The 23,833-nt window shown below is 39.2% G+C and overlaps 2 protein-coding genes and 3 long non-coding RNA genes across 5 annotated transcripts; 3 read left to right on the top strand and 2 right to left on the bottom strand.

Moving 5' to 3' along the window:
• LOC5510437 (dnaJ homolog subfamily C member 8) lies at positions 1 to 5,415 on the bottom strand. The gene is made up of 8 exons (XM_001630859.3): positions 5,267 to 5,415; positions 5,002 to 5,103; positions 4,622 to 4,745; positions 4,297 to 4,391; positions 3,473 to 3,541; positions 2,632 to 2,723; positions 1,233 to 1,308; positions 1 to 809 (listed from the first exon to the last, which is right to left on the bottom strand). The coding sequence occupies exons 1-8, from the start codon at positions 5,345 to 5,347 to the stop codon at positions 675 to 677; spliced, it is 774 nt and encodes a 257-aa protein (XP_001630909.2). The 5' UTR covers positions 5,348 to 5,415; the 3' UTR covers positions 1 to 674.
• Positions 5,416 to 5,421: 6 nt separating this feature from the next.
• On the top strand, positions 5,422 to 23,741 carry LOC5510451 (ubiquitin-conjugating enzyme E2 J1). The gene is made up of 8 exons (XM_048721608.1): positions 5,422 to 5,562; positions 5,645 to 5,718; positions 6,415 to 6,546; positions 7,187 to 7,271; positions 7,737 to 7,842; positions 8,378 to 8,442; positions 21,609 to 21,676; positions 22,291 to 23,741. The coding sequence occupies exons 1-8, from the start codon at positions 5,532 to 5,534 to the stop codon at positions 22,885 to 22,887; spliced, it is 1,158 nt and encodes a 385-aa protein (XP_048577565.1). The 5' UTR covers positions 5,422 to 5,531; the 3' UTR covers positions 22,888 to 23,741.
• LOC125559809 lies at positions 11,114 to 14,760 on the top strand. Its single transcript, XR_007306481.1, has 2 exons — positions 11,114 to 11,165; positions 14,707 to 14,760. It is a non-coding gene; the product is annotated as an uncharacterized LOC125559809 (long non-coding RNA).
• On the bottom strand, positions 14,908 to 21,117 carry LOC125559811. The gene is made up of 2 exons (XR_007306483.1): positions 21,056 to 21,117; positions 14,908 to 15,458 (listed from the first exon to the last, which is right to left on the bottom strand). It is a non-coding gene; the product is annotated as an uncharacterized LOC125559811 (long non-coding RNA).
• On the top strand, positions 16,711 to 20,357 carry LOC125559810. The gene is made up of 2 exons (XR_007306482.1): positions 16,711 to 16,762; positions 20,304 to 20,357. It is a non-coding gene; the product is annotated as an uncharacterized LOC125559810 (long non-coding RNA).
• Positions 23,742 to 23,833: the final 92 nt, after the last annotated feature.

The raw sequence follows: 23,833 nt of genomic DNA, 5'->3' as shown, positions 1-23,833 counted from the left end.
TTTGTTGTGAATTGTTTTATTTTTCTCTTAGAAAATTAATCATCATCGTCTCCATAGTTTACATAGTTACAATACATTTGACTGGATATAATTTCACGAACATACATGCTTCGATATTTACAAAAAAAATAGCTGATTTGTGTAAAACTAAAAATGAGCAGAAACAGTCTCCTCTCGAAGAATTACCTTATTGCGTCGAACACTGACAGCTTTACATCGGATAAAACGGTCCCTCACGTCAACAAAAATGCTAGATTTCCTAGCAAAAATGCTATTGTTTTAAGATAAATACAACCTCCCCTTCAGATTCCAAAGCAACTATCATAATACTATATCATAATAGAAAAGGTTTAACTTATCGATGATATTGTAGAGTATGCAGTCATCAGCGATACTCTAATAACGAGAAAATCTCAAGATCAGTGGGAGTATAAAAAGTACAGGTAACCTGAACCTCCCTCAGAAAAACAGGGTGACATGTTTTTGCCTTATAATTTGACGAGAAAAATAAAGAGCCTTTCTGGAACAACTTTTATTAGAAGTTGTGGCAAGATTGTGACGAGACCTCTATTTTACCAACTTCCCCAGTGATAGGGGAAGGCAGAAAACCCTGGGTTTCTAACTTGAACAAGAATGGTAAGAGTTCTGTTTCTTCACAATTATCTACATAAAACTCAGCGTCTCTCTGGCTTTAAGGCAGGGGGCTTGAAGGAGGTTCTTCCTTTCTTTTCTTTTTTCTTTGTTTTAGTGCTTGACTTTGAGGTTGACTGGAAATTTCTCCAACTGTCTACACGTTCATTTCTGCTGTCCTAAATACATACAAAAGAAAGCTATCAACCCGATGGGGAATGAAGCAAAACCTCCATGAATAAGGGTCTTTTAACATTAAAAATCTCAGGGTCTGCATATGTGATTAGGAGGGAAAGGGTATTTTTGGTTGTGCCCATTGGATTATCGAGAAGTACTTATGTTCATATTTTGGTGCTTGTTCCATTAAATTTCCTTCTTTTTGTCTATGACCAACTTCTTTTATTATGCATCAGCTTAATTTCAAGTTTAGATTTCAAAAAGTACATTTTTTTTCTTGGTATCTTACATACATAATCACGTTTGTCTTTTTGTGTTTTATCTAGGTACCCACCCAATTTTTACAACATCTCTACATTTTCACAGTGGTTTTCAATTTTCTCATACTGTTCCCCCCTCCCCAAAGAGTTTCGTTGCTAACTTACCTCCCATTGTTTCTCCCATTCCTTTTTCCTCTTTACTTCCTCCTCCTGTTTTATTTCTTCCTCTCTTTGCCTTTTTCTGTAAAAAAAATGATAAACAAGTTGAACTTCTGGTATCTATTGCAAGATAAAGGTAAAACACTGGACATATGACCAAATTACTGAAATGTTTTTATTAGACCAAGGCGTACAGGAACTCAATAGTTATCTACCAGCTTATCTACATACATTATATTAGACTTACATTGATATCTGGAAATCAACCCTCCTATCTTTACTTACACCAAGTACAATAAGCCCAACAATTTAACAACTAAGTCTTTGGTTACAGTATCATTTAAAGGAAAGCACATGTTGGGAATAAGGAATAGAAGCTTTAGCAAGCTCACATGTATTCAACAAGTCAAAGTCATGGTCGACATACAGTATCAAGCCCCCGTCAACACACTGGGTAAGCAGTGGTTCCTTCTGAACTAGTAGTATCATTGTAGTAGAGCCTTATACAGACTTTTTGCAACAGCTCAAATACAGTAAAAACCTGCGTGTAAGAATCTAGTTTTTTTTCTAGTTTGACAAAACAGGTTCTTATTTTTTGTGGTTTTAAGAATTAAGGCAAAATAGCTTCTTATTAGGGTCTTAATTGTTTTCCAAGTTGCTTAATCAATAGTGGATTTATAATACCGAAGTGTGACTGATTATATAGCCATTTTGCTATAGGGATATCCTACTGCATATATGTTGTATTGTAATCTTATCTTGACGAAACAGAATAAATGTTTAGCAAATTTATATTTTAAAGGCCCATAATTTGTTTCATTTTATTAGAGTTACCCATCATATAAGAACCTTTAGAATTATTAGGCTTAGTAGGTTCTAGTATTATGGGGTATTAAAATCCAAAATCTCTGCCTATATGCTCTTAAATCACTAGGTTCTTACACGCGGGTTTTAACTGTATAACTTGTTATTGCTGGGTCAAATACCTCCCTTTACTTCTACAGTACTGTGTTATTTACAAAACTGAACAATAGTCCAGTTTCGAGTTCCGTTGTGCCTGCTGGCCATAGGCACAGAGGACGCATAAATACAGTGCAAGCCTCGGTTTCAATTGAATCGATTGCAAATACCAGTGGAATCATGAAGTATTCACAGGTTTTTGCTTTGTTTTATTCCAAGTTCCAGAGGATTCTCGCTGGTATGCCCATGAAATTTGCCTCAAGTCGAGGCTTACACTGTATTTATGCATTCTTAGTCTGTAAGTCCAGCAGTCATAGTGGAACTAGAAATTGGGCTATTGTTCCTTGTGAGAGTGCTTATCTACAATACATACAAGGTGGAGCAATTGATTTGAGCCCTTGCTCCAGGTAAGTGTTCCTCTGATGCAAGTTTTTACACACTGTACCTTAAATCAGCATCCTTCTTCTCCTGAGCTTGTCTTTTGATCTCATAATCAGCAAAAAGCTTGACTGTGATTGCATGATGAAATTTCTTGAACTAAACAACATCAACAGCAACAAACACTTTACAATCATCTCAAATTCATATAAAATAAGCAAATGAAGATTGGTCTATCCCCTTGCCTTTCAAACAAGTTGGATCTACACATAGTGCATGCTATGTAGTTATGATTTAATTTTGTGAGCCACATTTCTAATTTAGTTCACACAACTTTTTACTTTTTATTATGAACCAATAGTTTGAGTTCAAGTTTATTATATATAGAGGAAGATATTGTACAGGGATCATCTGACCACAAATAGGACAAGCTAATCTTTCCCTGCTAGCAGAGGCCTCTTTTCTTTGTATTTCACTGGGCTGGCATTCGCAAGGAAAAGAGACCTCTGTCATGGGTCGAAACTGTTTTCGTTGCGCATGTGTGAGCGTTCTCCTCTTCGAAAAAAAGAACACACTTGTTCAATTTCAATCATCTAAAACGTCACTAAAAGATTAAACAGAAAACGCAGCAAAGACAAGTTTTGTCTTTTTTGTGGGATAAATTTCAAGACATCTGAGCAGGCGAGTTTCTTCAATGTAAATATCGCACAGTTGGACTCGAAGAAAATGTTACCAAACTTTTTGGTAAACTTAGATCAGCTCCGGCCTCTGCTCAGGGAAGCTAATCTAGGCAGTATCACTAAAAATCCCAAAATTCAAAATGATCTGTTAGTTACAAAAAAGAATGGTTAAATGATTTAACTGTGCTATTGTACAAGTATAATTTGCAATAAAATCTGCTATTTCACCTTTACGGGATCATCCTCCTCTATTTCCTCTTTACCGTCTTTTTTAGCTTGTTTCTTTTTTTCTTTGATCTGCATAAGATAGCAGTATTATACACAACATGGGCATGTATGAGGAACACCAAACAAAACCCATGTACACCTGCACAAAAGAAAAAGACTATGCTGTGATGCAGCACTTTCAGTCTTTTTCTTAACGCTTTTGTACTAAGAGGTTTGTACAACACAGAGTTAAAAGAAAGGAGGAGGGTAATAAGAAATGACCACTCCTAACAAAGCACATTGATCACCCAAAGAAAAAAAGCTCCTTACATTTCCAGTCAATTCAAGCCTGCCTAATATGTAAGGGCTCTCTAATAATGAGAACAAATACAAAAAGCCCAAATTGTCGTGTTCATGAACCAGAAGAATAAACAATACACCAACTACTGGTGTTCGACACTGCCAAATTTTTGTCTTTAATAAGACTTTTTCAAAGCAGACTTCTTCAGGGCAGACTGCATTCTACTAATGAGAACAGCACAGTTGGCTCACTGGAGTTCCAATGTATGGGGTCAGTTAGATGTTCCGAGCTGAGTTTTTATTACAGCTGAATTCGTTATTGTGTGACCTCAGCAAATCCAAAATTCTTGTCTCGTTTGGAAATAGCAGGTAGTCAGACACAAGCTTTTGGGGCAGTTTTCTGGTTTTAATTGTTTGGTTTGATTGACATGCTATTCCCAAATGAAGAAAGGCATTTTGGATTCTGGGAGGTAGCACAACAACAAATTTGGCTAAAATGGGGTCCCACTGCATGAGGACATTTAAAGACATTGGTATCCATGTACCTTTTCCCTGACCATAGCATTTGCTTCATCTAATATCTCTTTTATTCTTTTCATTTTGTCTTCATCTTGAATTGTTTTGTATGCTTCATTTACAGCTGGATACAAATAAAAAAAACATCAACATACCAAGGACTAAGTCTCAAAATTAACAGGTCAACAGGATTTTTGGTAGGTATTTGTGGGTTGAAAATTTTTATTTAGGTTCTGAAATGCTTCTGGGCACATCTTGGGGGAGGGGGAGGGGTTCAATATTTTACCTTATCTTAGAAAGCATATTTTTTGTGGGCTTTATTAAGTAGTAGTGTCTTTTGAAATCATTATATACCTTCAAAAGCCTTTTGGGCCCTTTCTGCATCCTCTCTGTTTTTATCAGGGTGGACTAAGAATGACAGCTTTCTGTACTGCTTTTTCACCTCATCTTCTGGTGTCTCGGGAAAGAGCTGTAAAACCTGAAAAAAAAAAAACAGGAAAGAGCTGTAAAACCTGAAAAACAGGTAATAAAAGCTGACAGTAGCCAATCTAGGGAGGGTTCTATGGGCTCAATAAACCAACCCTTTCTAAGCAAAATGTGTCATTCGTTTGTAAAGACTTTTTTCATATGTTATCAACTGCAAGACTGTTTAATATCCCTGGATCTGCCACTAAAATTATTATAACAGAATAAAATGTACAGTACATGTTGCTAAGAATGTAGCGTAAGCTCACCTCATACGGATTGAGGTTGAGGTATTTCGATCCCGGTTTTGTGAGTCTTTCAATCTGTTGGCCACTTGTTAAAACAGAATCCCTCTGTTCTATCTGTTTCACCTATAAAAAAATGTTTTCTTTTGAAAATTGCCCCATATGCTTGTTTGGGTAAAATTGAGATTCGCACAATATGAAACAGCTGAAATTTAAACAGATACAAGTAACCAAACTAAACAATATCTTCTATAGAGATCAAGCTAAGCTTATTCACATAACAACTAACCTCAGTCATAAAAGAAGAAAAAGCTTTTTCTCCGCCGGCGGCCGCCATTTTGGTTTCTAACAAACTACCGCTGACATTCATCTAGAACACTGGAAACCCACAACCCACAACAAAAAAAGGATGGGTGTCCTGTGTACCGCAAGGCGCTGGGTACTAGAGCTATAGTGTTGTATGTTTTTAGTGCAGCCACGTATCAAAGATGGGCGATTGAAACATTCCTCGAAAAAATACTCCTAGTCCACGAGTTTCTCTTTGAAAGAGAAACATGGAGAAGCAGTATAATCTTCGGAGTCCCGGTGAGGCTATCAATTTCTTATTGTATGGCTTTTAGAGTTATTTCGTAGGCGTTTTTGAAAGTTAATGTCGTTTGTTTTGAAGCGGTGAAGAGGTTGATGCGAGAGGCGAAGGAGCTCCGAAATGCCACTGAACTATACCATGCTCAGCCGCTGGAGGTAAGTATGCAAAATTATGCTTGACGTTGTGGTTATCATCTATTTGCTGGTTCCAGAAATATTAGGGGCCAGAAACATAAAAGGTTACCCTTTAACACAAAAGGTACTCCCTATTTGAGAGCTAGTAATGTTCTAGTTTCGTTTTGGCTTTTTTGAAAGTTTTTCTCCAATAATTCCTTGCTGTTGTATCTGCCAGTCTAAGCTATTTTTACTAGGTACCTGTTTTCCTGTTAACTATTCAGAAATGGAATTAATTGTTATGATTTGAATGTGCGCTGGTGGCAAGTAAGGAAACAATTATTTCAATGTGATATTTATGCCACAATGTTACGAATGTTTAGCATGTTGCTTCATAGATCAGAAATGTTTTTAGTGTTACCAATAAACGGCAAAATATAGTAACTGTTTTATTTATTCAATTTAGATATAATTACAATCTTTCCTTGGTTGTTTAACAAGGAAACATCATCAAAATGTTGTACATTGAGTACAACAACTGTTCTTTAACATCTGTCCTTGTTTATATCTAAGGTGTTGTCTTTGATAATCTTTTGTTACTAGCACACATCTTTTTTACACTCCTTAAAACCGTGCAAACAAATATCTTTTGTACAATGCACAACTAAAATGCAGTAGGACAACATTTTCTCAATCAGCCATATTTCATCTTACATGACATTTTGTTTATGTTGCCAGGACAACTTGTTTGAGTGGCACTTCACTGTACGTGGGCCACCAGATACAGAGTTTGCAGGGGGCCGTTACCATGGGCGCATAATTCTCCCGCCAGAGTACCCCATGAAGCCACCAAGTATTATGCTTTTAACGGTATGGCTCTATTACACCAGTACAGTATCTAGGATACCTTATGCCGTGGAAAGAATTTACTGTCTAGTCAGTATCATAATACAAAAGTCTCCAGCATCAGGTTTGTTTGATGGATATACAAATTGCAAAAGGAAGAGCGACCTTCAGGCTAAAAAGATCTTATGAACTGGTTAATTTTTTAATGCTATTTTTCAAAATGCAGTAAAGCAAACAATTTAAAATACATATATGTGATTCTATGTTCAGTAAAAACTCTCCCCCCCCCCCTACAAAAGTACCAACTCCTTCCCCTCTCCTCTTGAAACACACAACACACAAAAAATACATTCATAAGTGAAATTCCTGCATTATTGCTTAGTGCTGTAAGTCACTTAAAGAAAAATATGAGAAAATAATGTTTCTCTAGTGTTCTGTTGGAAAATACAGTTGCTAAATTTCAAATCCAATCAATAATTCCAATGAAACTGGGAGGGTTAGACAATCTGAAATGCTATTTTTGTGACTCTAATCTTGGCTTACTATTATTGGTTTAAAATTTTGACATAAAAAAGATTTATACTTGTAATGCAATGTGTTGATATTTTATTGCAATTGAACTATTGGAATTCCTTTTTTACTCATTTTTATGTTGTTTAATCAGCCAAATGGGCGTTTCGAGATTGGGAAGAAAATTTGTCTGAGCATGTCTGCCCATCATCCAGAGACGTGGCAGCCATCTTGGAGCAGTAAGTTGAATAGCATGGGCTAGGTACCAAGCATATAAATGCTGGCCTGTAGCCAGAATCAAAATTATACCGAGGCAAAGCTAGCCACTGGATGATAAATCCAACATGAGCAGGTGTTTTAACCCCTTCCTTTTAATTGTGAAACACTAAACATCAAAATTTTACCATGGTGAAGGCCTCACTTGCCTTATTCTGGCTACGGCCCTGGTATGTAGATAGGAGGGGATGTGCGGAACTCCCCTTCCCATACAGTAGCTGTCAACTCACCTGCATAATGCGGGAGTCACAAGATTTTGGACCTCATCACAAGCCTATTTTTTGTGAAAATGTTCATACATTCTCAGTATTCACCAGGGCTGCCAAATTTTGTGAGACTAGTTTAACATTTTTGGGGCAAAATTATCTATTAAGGGAATTAAATTTTGTGAAAATATCAAAAGCAGAACTATTCTTATTCCATTTTAGTCCGTACTGTGCTGATGGCTATTATAGGCTTCATGCCCACCAAGGGGGCTGGGGCCATAGGTGCTCTTGACTACACACCCAAGGAAAGAGCTGTGCTAGCCAGAAAGTAAGTGATACAAAAGAAAATATGTCAATACCCCCTCTCCCCCTTTAGGTCTATGGAATAAAAGTGCAATGTGCCCCTTTAACAACGTTGTCTAGCCATGTTAAGCTATTTGTCATCCTCCCCTACAGTAGGTCAATGATGAAAGTGCAATGTGCCCCTTTATCAACGTTGTGTGGCCATGTGAAGCTTATTGCCGTCCTACCCTAGGTCTATGGAATGAAAGTGCAATGTGCCCCTTTGTCATTGTTGTGTGGCCATGCTAAGCTTATTGCCATCCTCCCCTAGGTCTATGAAGTCAAAGTGCAATTTTCCCCTTTGTCAATGTTGTGTAGGCATGTAAATAGCCCATTTTCAACCTTCCGTATGTCTATGGAGTGAAAGTGCAATTTCCCCCTTTGTATACGTTGTGTAGGCATGATAATAGCTAATTGTCAACCTCCCCTATTGGTCTATGAAGTAGAAAGTCCAAAATGCCCCTTTATTAACATTGTGCAGGCATGCCTAGCTCATTGTCATACTTCCCATTCTCCACTAGGTCCATGGAGTGGAAGTGCTCTACATGTGGATCATGTAACAGCAACTCCCTGCCAGAAGGAAGCTGTGAGTATCAGTAGTTGTTGCTTGTTCTTTTCCTTGTTATTGTTCCTGTGCCTTTATGTTGGTGTTCCTGGTGTTTGGTATTTGTTTTTGTTGTTAAAGCAAGGACGATTTTTTCTGGTTGACTCTTTTTTTACTATTTCATTTTTTTTACTATGTTAACAGTGATCAATTCTAAACTGGAAAAAAAACCTATTAAGTGGAAACATCTTAGGGTCCTGACCCCGTACGCAGTTCTGCTCAAGGTTAAACCAATCAGCTATCGAGCTATGATTTGGGGTTTGCACGGCGCAGATCTGCGCGGTTTGAGCCAATCAGACGTTATAGATCTCGGTGACATCAAGGAGGTGTTGACATACAGTAACCAGACTACTCTGTATGGCATAAATATCTGGTTATTACATGTCAACAGGGGTAAAGCCTTTGTTAATTCTCAAACAAAAGGTAAAACAAAACCTCTGAAAGTCTGAACGAAAACACCTTCCTTTGACTAAATACAATAAGCTAAAAAGGAGCGACATTATTTTCACAGGTCCTCTTTTATTATTATAGTTTCTCAAATTGATACTTTTTGTGTTTGATATGTGTATTATTTTTAGCTTACTTGAAGGGTGCTAATTTGGCGGGATTGTTTTGGCGCGTTAAGAACAGTGTTCTCAAATACTGGAACTTCCTTCGTGTATCTCCTCCTTAGATTTAATCGATTAACTCCAATATAATGCCTTCCTTATTTTCGGAGTTTATGATATTTCTTTGAATACCTTGTATCCCAGAAGAGTCCTTGCGTTATTTTCCAATTTCAACTGGAAGCTTGGCAAGCCTTAATCGGCCACGGCAGACTTGTTACTTTGCTTTCGTTGTAAATGCGTATGCAACCATACAAATATCCATCTTTGGTCGCTTAATAGTAAACTCGGAATGATCAAGCCGGCTATAACGCGAGGCAACGCGAGTTGGAGTGCTTATCATTGCAAGTGGTCACAAGACACAAAGCGCAGTCCTGCGCTTGCATTAGCCAATAATGATACAATTATTCACTTCCTTTAGCGCAGGACTGCTCATGTATCAGCGAATCCCGTATTTAGCGTGATATCGGAACCCACGTGAACTGCTACCTAGCGCCTGGTTAATTAACCTGGTTAATCTACTCGGCTTAGTTTCGTATTTTAACTCAAACATATTGATTAAAAATAAACTTCTCACTACATCCAGAGTACTTTTCAATTATCTGTTAAGGACTCGCTTATTTTGAGAAATTTCGGGCTCGTTATGAAAGTAACGCGAAACGGCAAAACTTGAGCGCAGCCCTGCGCTCGCATTAGCCAATAATGATACAATTATTCACTTCCTGTTGCGCAGGACTGCTCATGTATCAGCGAATCCCGTATTTAGCGTGATATCGGAACCCATGTGAACTTCTACCTAGCGCAGAGCAGCTTATGCCCTTGTGCCTGCCACTTGGTTAATCTACTCTGCTTAGTTTCGTATTTTCAATCAAACATGTTGTTTAAAAGTAAACATGTCTATAGTTATGAAAGTGATGCGAAACGGGAAAACTTGTGAGTTAATTACGAGTTTCGCGCACGACTGCACCGTTTTGTGCTTATCTTTCAATATATTTTGTACTCCACTGTTAGCAAAGCGGCTGTTATCTTATCAAATCAAAAATAACATTAGTATGATCAAGCTGGCTATAACGTATAGCAACGCGAGTTGGAGTGCTTATCATTGCAAGTGGTCACAAGACACAAAGCGCAGTCCTGCTCTTGCATTAGCCAATAATGATACAATTATTCACTTCCTTTAGCGCAGGACTGCTCATGTATCAGCGAATCCCGTATTTAGGGTAACATCGGAACATATTGATTAAAAATAAACGTGTCACTAACACTTTCCCATTTAAAAATGTACTTTCCCATTTAAATGTGTACTTTTGCGAGAGCGTTGTTTTCACGTCCTCAAAACGCGGGTCAACCATCAGAGACCGTCACTTCAATAGCCTTAATTCAACGCGTCTGGAGAACGCCAGTCAGCCAATGAAATGATCTTGAAATTTGAGCCTTCGTGATTCCGCGTTCTTCGACGCGACTTGACCAATCACACGGAATCATTCTTATCCCGCAAAAAGGTCAATACAAATAGCCTTCTGTCAACAGATGCAGATTGCCGGTGATAACGATAATTAACGCGGACTAGGGGTCAGAAGAGATCAAATGGAGAAGATGACTTTAGAAAATAAAAGGAGTAGCCTTACATCTTCAAAACTACGTATAGTACTCGAACTTTAACAAGTCATTAAACAAGCTATTTCTAAAACCAACACCAAGGACACTCGAATTGGCTTACCCTAGTAATGACCTTTTTCTTCTTTGCACAGCTCTCCCAGAATCTCTTTTCGCTATACCAAATATGTCATGTCTTTCTGTGAACAATTCACCAAGTGGATATTTTTAGTGTTCCCAGGTCGGACTAATCATACTTGATCTCAATGAACCAAAGACTTGTGATGGCGCGAAACGAAATTGGCGCCCTTTTAGTCCCGTGGCTTGGCTCGATCACGGCTGTATCCAGCCCAAATTTGTCTGCATCCAAATCAAATATTGTTCTTTTTGCCGTCGGTTTCATCCAAGAATGACCCATTCGTATTGTTCTCATTATAAAAAGACGCAGGAGAGAAATCTTCTAGCTCACGCTGCACATGATGCCGTGTAACACGAGATCTCAGGGTATGGAATGAATTGATAAACAATTTACTGTTTCAACAGATTCGGATTATACAGCAAATCAAAGTGCGTTTTCGAACGCAGAACGTGCAATCTGTAATATAGGTGAACTCGAAAAATACCATCGTGTTTCGAAGCAATCACATACGGAAAACCCCTTTAATAAAGCAAACCTCTAACTACTGAAACATCTCACCGAAACGTGAAAGAGGAAGATAGTATACAACATCATCATTTATTGCAAGGAGAACGAATAAAAGCCAATCACATTCCCAATCAGTGCGTTTGCAGACGCAACGAGTGTCTAGGATCGATTTACAAAGCTACATAGGCATGGAAAGCCGGTAAAATTTTTAGTGTACTATGTATCTAAAGTGACTAGCCTTTAAACAATATATCGGCGTTTTCTTACTTTGTAAGTCAAGCACGCAAAATGTTTTGTTCATTTCACAGAGATCGGACATAGCCATGCGTTATACTTCTCGATAGACACTCAAGAGTAGGCTTTGAAAACAAACCGGAAACTGTGCGTTTTAAAGACGCAGGCTAGTCAATAGTGTGAAAGAATCTAATTTTCGGTACGAGAAACACATTATGACGTTTGTAATTGGTTGTTAGAAGACGAGGTTGATACAACTTTCTTATTCAAACATCAAAAGCAAGCTGTTATAAGTTGATTTACGTCTAGTTATGTGCTTTAGGAAAGCACCCGACTCCGGGACAGATGGAGCACCAAAGGTTGAGCTCTCTGTTGGTGGTCATATGATATGATTAAAAAACTGCCATCTTGTAAGCTAGGAGATAAGGCCCGAACAAACCGGAAAGTGTGCGTTTTAAAGACGCAGGCTAGTCAATAGTGTAGAAGAATCTAATTTTCGGTACAAGAAACACATGGCGCTTGTAATTGCTTGTAAGAACTTGATATAATTTTTCTTGTTCAAACATCAAAGCAAGCTGTTATTAGTTGATTTATAGTTGATTTACGTCTTTAAAGCTAGTTATGTGCTTTTGGTTTGCTTAATTTTGGGTATAAGTTCATAATATTTCCTACATTCATGTCACCTTCCTGGGTTTACATTCAAAGTAGTGGACTACAATTTATTTCATTGAGCATTTTTGTCTATAGTTTGGTGAGCTTGAGTATAAGCAGGGTATAAATAACAATGTCAAGTAATTTATCCCTTAGGATAAAACCAATCGCATGTCTATTAGTGCGTTCGAAAATGCAACGGTCTAGATATTCATGCAAGCACGAGATCAAGAGACAGATATAGGCATGGAAAGCCAGTGAAAATATTATATCCTCGCAAACTTTAAACACCGCCAGATTACTATTTTCCAAAAGTAGTTGTTTATCCGAGAACTAGACATTTTGTTGCCAATAAACAGTGAACAATACGCTCTGAGAATAAAGCCGATGTTCTGGGATGTTGGCGCGTTCTAGAGACCCCTTTTAGGGGTAGCGATGAGTAAGTTCGAGATTTGCCGAGGCGCCGAGACCGCGTTTTAGAATCCGAGCCCGAGACTTTAAGTCAAATTTCGGAATCCGTGTCCGAGCTTTTACTAGCTTGTGTTCGGACATCAGATAACTTGCTCGAGGTATGTCATAAACATTAGTTGAAAAAGAATAGCTAGAGCGGAAAGGCTTAAGACTCGAGACTCGAAAAAGAGGGAAACCCTTAGCAGTAACAACATAAAACAGATCGCGTTTAACAGAGACTCCGAGAACGTGGTACAAAAAGAGGCTCCAAGATCCTAAAATGTCGTGGGGAAAAACGAGACTTCGAGACTTCCGTAAAAACGCCGAGATTCCGAGACTTTGCGAAATTTTTGCTAGATTTTCGAAATTTTAAGGTACCCATCGTTACCCCTTACGTATATTACAGATTGCACGTTCTTTTTGCAATTGGTTCCCTCCAAGAATGACCCATTCGTATTGTTCTCATTATAAAAAGATCTTCTAGCTCACGCTGCACATGATGCCGTGTAACACAAGATCTCAGGGTATGGAATGAATTGATAAACAATTTGCTGTTGTTGCAATTAAATATTGACAGATTCTAATTATACAGCAAATCAAAACGTAGCAAGTGCGTTTTCGAACGCAGAAACGTACAATCTGTAATATAGGTGAACTCGAAAAATACCATCATGTTTCGAAGCAACCACAACTTGAGTAAATAGCCGCGGGTATATGTGCTGGGGCTCCCACGTGCTAACTTTGTCAAGTTGAAAAAATGTAACACCAAGCTGTAATATCCGACTGTCCCTATGCATGAATCTAGGATACTGTAGGATGATAATAGGCTAAATTCTTTTAAACAGATTATCTGTTCAAATCTTTTGATTTTTCTCTAGAATTATATTGATGCGCTCTTTTGCTCGACTGGTGCTTGGAATGCTTGTGTGCAAAGAGCAAAGCTCCCTAGCTCGGGCCTTATCTCCTAGCTTACAAGATAGCAGTTTGTTAATCATATCATATGACCACCAACAGAGAGCTCAACCTTTGGTGCTCCATCTGTCCCGGAGTCGGGTGCTTTCCCAAAGCACATAACTAGACGTAAATCGACTTATAACAGCTTGCTTTTGATGTTTGAATAAGAAAGTTTTACCAACCTCGCCTTCTAACAACCAATTACAAACGCCATAATGTGTTTCTCGTACCGAAAATTAGATTCTTTCACACTATTGACTAGCCTGCGTCTTTAAAACGCACAGTTTCCGGTTTGTCTTCAAAGCCTACTCTTGAGTGTCTATTGAGAAGAAAATATAACGCATGGCTATGTCCAATCTCTGTGAAATGAAGAAAACATTTTGCTTGCTTGACTTACAAAGTAAGAAAACGCCGATATATTGTTTAAAGGCTAGTCACTTTAGATACATAGTACACTAAAATTTTTACCGGCTTTCCATGCCTATGTATCTTTGTAAATCGATCCTAGACACTCGTTGCGTCTGCAAACGCACTGATTGGGAATGTGATTGGCTTTTATTCGTTCTCCTTGTAATAAATGATGATGTTGTATACTATCTTCCTCTTTCACGTTTCGGTGAGATGTTTCAGAAGTTAGAGGTTTGCTTTATTAAAGGGGTTTTTCGTATGTGATTGCTTCGAAACACGGTGGTATTTTTCGAGTTCACCTATATTACAGATTGCACGTTCTGCGTTCGAAAACGCACTTTGATTTGCTGTATAATCCGAATCTGTTGAAACAGTAAATTGTTTATCAATTCATTCCATACCCTGAGATCTCGTGTTACACGGCATCATGTGCAGCGTGAGCTAGAAGATTTCTCTCCTGCATCTTTTTATAATGAGAACAATACGAATGGGTCATTCTTGGATGAAAGCGATGGCAAAAAGAACAATATTTGATTTGGATGGCAGACAAATTTGGGCTGGATACAGCCGTGTTCGAGCCAACGGTACTAAAAGGGCGCCAATTTCGTTTCGCGCCATCACAAGTCTTTGTTTCATTGAGATCAAGTATGATTAGTCCGACCTGGGAACACTAAAAATACCCACTTGGTGAATTGTTCACAGAAAGACATGACATATTTGGTATAGCGAAAAGAGATTCTGGGAGAGCTGTGCAAAGAAGAAAAAGGTCATTACTAGGGTAAGCCAATTCGAGTGTCCTTGGTGTTGGTTTTAGAAATAGCTTGTTTAATGACTTGTTAAAGTTCGGGTACTATACGTAGTTTTGAAGGCTACTCCTTTTATTTTCTAAAGTCATCTTCTCCATTTGATCTCTTCTGACCCCTAGTCCGCGTTAATTATCGTTATCACCGGCAATCTGCATCTGTTGACAGAAGGCTATTTGTATTGCCCTTTTTGTGGGATAAGAATGATTCAGTGTGATTGGTCAGGTCGCGTGGAAGAACGCGGAATCACGAAGGCTCAAATTTCAAGATCATTTCATTGGCTGACTTGCGTTTTCCAGACGCGTTGAATTAAGGCTATTGAAGTGACGGTCTCTGATTGGTTGACCCGCGGTTTGAGGACGTGAAAACAACGCTCTCGCAAAAGTACACATTTAAATGGGAAAGTACATTTTTAAATGGGAAAGTGTTCACTATATCCAGAGTACTTCTCAATTATCTGTTAAGTACTCGCTTATTTTGAAAAATTCCGGGCTCGTTATGAAAGTAACGCGAAACGGCAAAACTTGAGCGCAGCCCTGCGCTCGCATTAGCCAATAATGATACAATTATTCACTTCCTGTTGCGCAGGACTGCTCATGTATCAGCGAATCCCGTATTTAGCGTGATATCGGAACCCATGTGAACTTCTACCTAGCGCAGAGCAGCTTATGCCCTTGTGCCTGCCACTTGGTTAATCTACTCTGCTTAGTTTCGTATTTTCAATCAAACATGTTGTTTAAAAGTAAACATGTCTATAGTTATGAAAGTGATGCGAAACGGGAAAACTTGTGAGTTAATTACGAGTTTCGCGCACGACTGCACCGTTTTGTGCTTATCTTTCAATATATTTTGTACTCCACTGTTAGCAAAGCGGCTGTTATCTTATCAAATCAAAAATAACATTAGTATGATCAAGCTGGCTATAACGTATAGCAACGCGAGTTGGAGTGCTTATCATTGCAAGTGGTCACAAGACACAAAGCGCAGTCCTGCTCTTGCATTAGCCAATAATGATACAATTATTCACTTCCTTTAGCGCAGGACTGCTCATGTATCAGCGAATCCCGTATTTAGGGTAACATCGGAACATATTGATTAAAAATAAACGTGTCACTAACACTTTCCCATTTAAAAATGTACTTTCCCATTTAAATGTGTACTTTTGCGAGAGCGTTGTTTTCACGTCCTCAAAACGCGGGTCAACCATCAGAGACCGTCACTTCAATAGCCTTAATTCAACGCGTCTGGAGAACGCCAGTCAGCCAATGAAATGATCTTGAAATTTGAGCCTTCGTGATTCCGCGTTCTTCGACGCGACTTGACCAATCACACGGAATCATTCTTATCCCGCAAAAAGGTCAATACAAATAGCCTTCTGTCAACAGATGCAGATTGCCGGTGATAACGATAATTAACGCGGACTAGGGGTCAGAAGAGATCAAATGGAGAAGATGACTTTAGAAAATAAAAGGAGTAGCCTTACATCTTCAAAACTACGTATAGTACTCGAACTTTAACAAGTCATTAAACAAGCTATTTCTAAAACCAACACCAAGGACACTCGAATTGGCTTACCCTAGTAATGACCTTTTTCTTCTTTGCACAGCTCTCCCAGAATCTCTTTTCGCTATACCAAATATGTCATGTCTTTCTGTGAACAATTCACCAAGTGGATATTTTTAGTGTTCCCAGGTCGGACTAATCATACTTGATCTCAATGAACCAAAGACTTGTGATGGCGCGAAACGAAATTGGCGCCCTTTTAGTCCCGTGGCTTGGCTCGATCACGGCTGTATCCAGCCCAAATTTGTCTGCATCCAAATCAAATATTGTTCTTTTTGCCGTCGGTTTCATCCAAGAATGACCCATTCGTATTGTTCTCATTATAAAAAGACGCAGGAGAGAAATCTTCTAGCTCACGCTGCACATGATGCCGTGTAACACGAGATCTCAGGGTATGGAATGAATTGATAAACAATTTACTGTTTCAACAGATTCGGATTATACAGCAAATCAAAGTGCGTTTTCGAACGCAGAACGTGCAATCTGTAATATAGGTGAACTCGAAAAATACCATCGTGTTTCGAAGCAATCACATACGGAAAACCCCTTTAATAAAGCAAACCTCTAACTACTGAAACATCTCACCGAAACGTGAAAGAGGAAGATAGTATACAACATCATCATTTATTGCAAGGAGAACGAATAAAAGCCAATCACATTCCCAATCAGTGCGTTTGCAGACGCAACGAGTGTCTAGGATCGATTTACAAAGCTACATAGGCATGGAAAGCCGGTAAAATTTTTAGTGTACTATGTATCTAAAGTGACTAGCCTTTAAACAATATATCGGCGTTTTCTTACTTTGTAAGTCAAGCACGCAAAATGTTTTGTTCATTTCACAGAGATCGGACATAGCCATGCGTTATACTTCTCGATAGACACTCAAGAGTAGGCTTTGAAAACAAACCGGAAACTGTGCGTTTTAAAGACGCAGGCTAGTCAATAGTGTGAAAGAATCTAATTTTCGGTACGAGAAACACATTATGACGTTTGTAATTGGTTGTTAGAAGACGAGGTTGATACAACTTTCTTATTCAAACATCAAAAGCAAGCTGTTATAAGTTGATTTACGTCTAGTTATGTGCTTTAGGAAAGCACCCGACTCCGGGACAGATGGAGCACCAAAGGTTGAGCTCTCTGTTGGTGGTCATATGATATGATTAAAAAACTGCCATCTTGTAAGCTAGGAGATAAGGCCCGAACAAACCGGAAAGTGTGCGTTTTAAAGACGCAGGCTAGTCAATAGTGTAGAAGAATCTAATTTTCGGTACAAGAAACACATGGCGCTTGTAATTGCTTGTAAGAACTTGATATAATTTTTCTTGTTCAAACATCAAAGCAAGCTGTTATTAGTTGATTTATAGTTGATTTACGTCTTTAAAGCTAGTTATGTGCTTTTGGTTTGCTTAATTTTGGGTATAAGTTCATAATATTTCCTACATTCATGTCACCTTCCTGGGTTTACATTCAAAGTAGTGGACTACAATTTATTTCATTGAGCATTTTTGTCTATAGTTTGGTGAGCTTGAGTATAAGCAGGGTATAAATAACAATGTCAAGTAATTTATCCCTTAGGATAAAACCAATCGCATGTCTATTAGTGCGTTCGAAAATGCAACGGTCTAGATATTCATGCAAGCACGAGATCAAGAGACAGATATAGGCATGGAAAGCCAGTGAAAATATTATATCCTCGCAAACTTTAAACACCGCCAGATTACTATTTTCCAAAAGTAGTTGTTTATCCGAGAACTAGACATTTTGTTGCCAATAAACAGTGAACAATACGCTCTGAGAATAAAGCCGATGTTCTGGGATGTTGGCGCGTTCTAGAGACCCCTTTTAGGGGTAGCGATGAGTAAGTTCGAGATTTGCCGAGGCGCCGAGACCGCGTTTTAGAATCCGAGCCCGAGACTTTAAGTCAAATTTCGGAATCCGTGTCCGAGCTTTTACTAGCTTGTGTTCGGACATCAGATAACTTGCTCGAGGTATGTCATAAACATTAGTTGAAAAAGAATAGCTAGAGCGGAAAGGCTTAAGACTCGAGACTCGAAAAAGAGGGAAACCCTTAGCAGTAACAACATAAAACAGATCGCGTTTAACAGAGACTCCGAGAACGTGGTACAAAAAGAGGCTCCAAGATCCTAAAATGTCGTGGGGAAAAACGAGACTTCGAGACTTCCGTAAAAACGCCGAGATTCCGAGACTTTGCGAAATTTTTGCTAGATTTTCGAAATTTTAAGGTACCCATCGTTACCCCTTACGTATATTACAGATTGCACGTTCTTTTTGCAATTGGTTCCCTCCAAGAATGACCCATTCGTATTGTTCTCATTATAAAAAGATCTTCTAGCTCACGCTGCACATGATGCCGTGTAACACAAGATCTCAGGGTATGGAATGAATTGATAAACAATTTGCTGTTGTTGCAATTAAATATTGACAGATTCTAATTATACAGCAAATCAAAACGTAGCAAGTGCGTTTTCGAACGCAGAAACGTACAATCTGTAATATAGGTGAACTCGAAAAATACCATCATGTTTCGAAGCAACCACAACTTGAGTAAATAGCCGCGGGTATATGTGCTGGGGCTCCCACGTGCTAACTTTGTCAAGTTGAAAAAATGTAACACCAAGCTGTAATATCCGACTGTCCCTATGCATGAATCTAGGATACTGTAGGATGATAATAGGCTAAATTCTTTTAAACAGATTATCTGTTCAAATCTTTTGATTTTTCTCTAGAATTATATTGATGCGCTCTTTTGCTCGACTGGTGCTTGGAATGCTTGTGTGCAAAGAGCAAAGCTCCCTAGCTCGGGCCTTATCTCCTAGCTTACAAGATAGCAGTTTGTTAATCATATCATATGACCACCAACAGAGAGCTCAACCTTTGGTGCTCCATCTGTCCCGGAGTCGGGTGCTTTCCCAAAGCACATAACTAGACGTAAATCGACTTATAACAGCTTGCTTTTGATGTTTGAATAAGAAAGTTTTATCAACCTCGCCTTCTAACAACCAATTACAAACGCCATAATGTGTTTCTCGTACCGAAAATTAGATTCTTTCACACTATTGACTAGCCTGCGTCTTTAAAACGCACAGTTTCCGGTTTGTCTTCAAAGCCTACTCTTGAGTGTCTATTGAGAAGAAAATATAACGCATGGCTATGTCCAATCTCTGTGAAATGAAGAAAACATTTTGCTTGCTTGACTTACAAAGTAAGAAAACGCCGATATATTGTTTAAAGGCTAGTCACTTTAGATACATAGTACACTAAAATTTTTACCGGCTTTCCATGCCTATGTATCTTTGTAAATCGATCCTAGACACTCGTTGCGTCTGCAAACGCACTGATTGGGAATGTGATTGGCTTTTATTCGTTCTCCTTGTAATAAATGATGATGTTGTATACTATCTTCCTCTTTCACGTTTCGGTGAGATGTTTCAGAAGTTAGAGGTTTGCTTTATTAAAGGGGTTTTTCGTATGTGATTGCTTCGAAACACGGTGGTATTTTTCGAGTTCACCTATATTACAGATTGCACGTTCTGCGTTCGAAAACGCACTTTGATTTGCTGTATAATCCGAATCTGTTGAAACAGTAAATTGTTTATCAATTCATTCCATACCCTGAGATCTCGTGTTACACGGCATCATGTGCAGCGTGAGCTAGAAGATTTCTCTCCTGCATCTTTTTATAATGAGAACAATACGAATGGGTCATTCTTGGATGAAAGCGATGGCAAAAAGAACAATATTTGATTTGGATGGCAGACAAATTTGGGCTGGATACAGCCGTGTTCGAGCCAACGGTACTAAAAGGGCGCCAATTTCGTTTCGCGCCATCACAAGTCTTTGTTTCATTGAGATCAAGTATGATTAGTCCGACCTGGGAACACTAAAAATACCCACTTGGTGAATTGTTCACAGAAAGACATGACATATTTGGTATAGCGAAAAGAGATTCTGGGAGAGCTGTGCAAAGAAGAAAAAGGTCATTACTAGGGTAAGCCAATTCGAGTGTCCTTGGTGTTGGTTTTAGAAATAGCTTGTTTAATGACTTGTTAAAGTTCGGGTACTATACGTAGTTTTGAAGGCTACTCCTTTTATTTTCTAAAGTCATCTTCTCCATTTGATCTCTTCTGACCCCTAGTCCGCGTTAATTATCGTTATCACCGGCAATCTGCATCTGTTGACAGAAGGCTATTTGTATTGCCCTTTTTGTGGGATAAGAATGATTCAGTGTGATTGGTCAGGTCGCGTGGAAGAACGCGGAATCACGAAGGCTCAAATTTCAAGATCATTTCATTGGCTGACTTGCGTTTTCCAGACGCGTTGAATTAAGGCTATTGAAGTGACGGTCTCTGATTGGTTGACCCGCGGTTTGAGGACGTGAAAACAACGCTCTCGCAAAAGTACACATTTAAATGGGAAAGTACATTTTTAAATGGGAAAGTGTTCACTATATCCAGAGTACTTCTCAATTATCTGTTAAGTACTCGCTTATTTTGAAAAATTCCGGGCTCGTTATGAAAGTAACGCGAAACGGCAAAACTTGAGCGCAGCCCTGCGCTCGCATTAGCCAATAATGATACAATTATTCACTTCCTGTTGCGCAGGACTGCTCATGTATCAGCGAATCCCGTATTTAGCGTGATATCGGAACCCATGTGAACTTCTACCTAGCGCCTGGTTAATTTACCTGGTTAATCTGCTCGGCTTAGTTTCGTATTTTAACTCAAACATATTGATTAAAAATAAACTTGTCACTATATCCAGAGTACTTTTCAATTATCTGTTACATATCAAACACACAATTTGAGAAACTATAATAATAAAAGAGGACCTGTGAAAATAATGTCGCTCCTTTTTAGCTTATTGTATTTAGTCAAAGGAAGGTGTTTTCGTTCAGACTTTCAGAGGTTTTGTTTTACCTTTTGTTTGAGAATTAACAAAGGCTTTACCCCTGTTGACATGTAATAACCAGATATTTATGCCATACAGAGTAGTCTGGTTATTGTATGTCAACACCTCCTTGATGTCACCGAGATCTATAACATCTGATTGGCTCAAACGGCGCAGATCTGCGCTGTGCAAACCCCAAATCATAGCTCGATAGCTGATTGGTTTAACCTTGAGCAGAACTGCGTACGGGGTCAGGACCCTAAGATGTTTCCACTTAATAGGTTTTTTTTCCAGTTTAGAATTGATCACTGTTTGTTTTACTCTTTGTAGCGGACTCAACAGAGACTAAAGAAGTTGAGCGTGAGATCGAAGAACTTGCTGGTCAAATCGCATTTAAGGTATAAGATTTTTATATTGTAGCTTTTTTCTTACAACTTTGGCCTTGCATATATTTTTTTATCCATCATTTTGTATTTTAAAACAAAAAGACTCTTGATACAAAACAACAGTGCTTTGAAAGTCAGTTACTCGACCTGCATCTGCAGTGGCGTAGCCAGGATTTTTCACAGGAGGGGGCCCAAAAGGCCCTTTCAAGGCATTTTCTCTTGTATTTTAGATGTCTCGTACATTTACTGTATTTTGTACTGCTAGAAGGGGGGGGCCCTGGGCCACCCCCTGGCAACGCCCCTGATCTGTAATCACAAATAATTATATTCCTGCAGTTATATGGTCTATTGGCATCAAATGGTCCAAGAACCATGGAATAGGGCTGCTTTAGCCCTGTGCAAAATGCGCCAGCACCTGCCAGCGTTGCTGGCGAATTTTCGCTTGACTGACTATAGGACAAAGGAAATGTCAAAATGGGAAATGGACTTTCTGGCATTTCCTTTGTCTTGTGGTCAGTCGAGCAAGAATTCGCCAGCAATGCTGGCAGGTGCTGGCACAGTTAGGAGACAATAGTGGTGCAACAAACTAAACTAATAAACAGATACACACACTTGTCGTCTTTTAGGAAGAAGACGAGAAAAACAAGAAAACTGAAAATTCTGAACGGGAAGCTAGCTCTGCCCCAGGACCTACTCCCACTGCTGGCACCACAGGTTTCCCAGTACCACCGGTATCTGCAGAAGCTGGAAATATCCCTAATCCCTGGCTACAAGCAGCCAATCAGCAGCCTTATATGGCATATAACCCGTATTACCAGTTTAACTACCCTTACTTTTATGGACAAATGCCACCAAATATGGCCCAAGGAATGGCCAATCAGAGTACTGCATTCCCACCAGCAGCAAATCAAGAAGAAGCAGCTACTACAACCAATCAGCCGTCTGGATCACAAGCCTATCAAGCGACCAGCCCTGTAGCCAATCAAAATCAAGCTGCTAGTCCAACAGCCAATCAAAATGCACAGAACGATAGTGTACTCCGACAAAGAACTCAAACCCAAGCCACCCAGCCTCCTGCTATGCCCCAGCCCCCCTCGGCGAATAATGCAGGGGTGGTGGCTAGGCCTCATCCCAGCCATACCGGCATGGCCTCTCTCATTATCTTGTGGTTATTGGGGGTCTCCATTGTGGCGCTTGTGCTCAGGCGAATCTTCATGGTCTAGTAGTAGAATAACAACTCTCACTGTGGAGCTTGGAAGCTATATGCACTGGCCTTGTGTCAGGCGCGTACAGAGGGGGGGGGGGGGGAGGATTTCTGCTTTCCCCTACCCTTGGCCGCCAAACAGTGGATCATTTCTTATTGACGCACTCTAAAGAAATACCCTGGTATATATGACTGCGCACCAGTATTTTCTGGGTACTCCCCCGAGTGTTTTTCATAAACTGTAGCGTATAGAATAGCCCAGGCTCGATATCTCGTGAGAGGGCTGGAGCAAACGCGTAGAGACGAAGCTTTTGGGTAAATGGTAACCTATTTTGCTTTTTTAATGTTTTTAAACGGGGTTAGAAGTTTATCATTTCGCTTATTTGAGAATTGTTTACTTGATACTTTGTCTTTGTGTTGCTTACTCGAGAGCTTCGTCTCTCTGCGCTTTTTTTTTTTTTTTTTGCTCTCTCAAGACATGCTATAGTAAGCGCAAGCAGGCAGGGTGAACTGCAACAGGATGAACGGGGAGGGCAATGCATCACGGTTGGCCTAATTTTGACGCGCAATGCATGATGGGCATCCCAGACTGGGAGTGCAGGGAATCACGGATGACCTTATTTGGCACGCAACTTGGAGTGCAAGGCATATTCAGGTTCCGATGTTGTTATACCACTGACCCTTGGCCGGAAACTTTAATAATTGCATAGAAAATCTGTAAATACCAAGTTAAAATATATGAAAACAAATTGTATAGTTTCTATTACGAACGGTTTAATGTTCTCTCTTATCTGCATGTGAAAAAGGTATTATGTGGAAGATATTTCAATCCTTAATTAAATTCTAGAGTAATAAACTTTGCACAGAAATCCAGCGTTGCAAGATCTGATTATTATTTTATGTTTGTTTAACAGTGCTCACCTGAGTATGCCTCACTGTATAGTACAAACAGGCATTAGTTATAT

This window comes from Nematostella vectensis, chromosome 14 (assembly GCF_932526225.1).
Source record: "Nematostella vectensis chromosome 14, jaNemVect1.1, whole genome shotgun sequence".
In the NCBI taxonomy this organism is placed as follows: Eukaryota; Metazoa; Cnidaria; class Anthozoa; order Actiniaria; family Edwardsiidae; genus Nematostella; species Nematostella vectensis.
Note: the sequence above shows the minus strand (reverse complement) of the source record. Positions and strands in the feature narration are given on the sequence as shown.

Bases quoted from the DNA above. Each gene is read 5' to 3' on its own strand.
- LOC5510437 (XM_001630859.3), bottom strand. From the start codon at position 5,347: ATGAATGTCAGCGGTAGTTTGTTAGAAACCAAAATGGCGGCCGCCGGC. The intron at 3,542-4,296 runs GTACATGGATAC...TATCTTATGCAG, and splicing joins ATGCTATGGTCAGGGAAAAG to ATCAAAGAAAAAAAGAAACA. The intron at 810-1,232 runs GTAAGTTAGCAA...GTATGTATTTAG, and splicing joins AATGGGAGAAACAATGGGAG to GACAGCAGAAATGAACGTGT.
- LOC5510451 (XM_048721608.1), top strand. From the start codon at position 5,532: ATGGAGAAGCAGTATAATCTTCGGAGTCCCG. The intron at 7,843-8,377 runs GTAAGTGATACA...ATTCTCCACTAG, and splicing joins AGAGCTGTGCTAGCCAGAAA to GTCCATGGAGTGGAAGTGCT. The intron at 8,443-21,608 runs GTGAGTATCAGT...TACTCTTTGTAG, and splicing joins CTCCCTGCCAGAAGGAAGCT to CGGACTCAACAGAGACTAAA.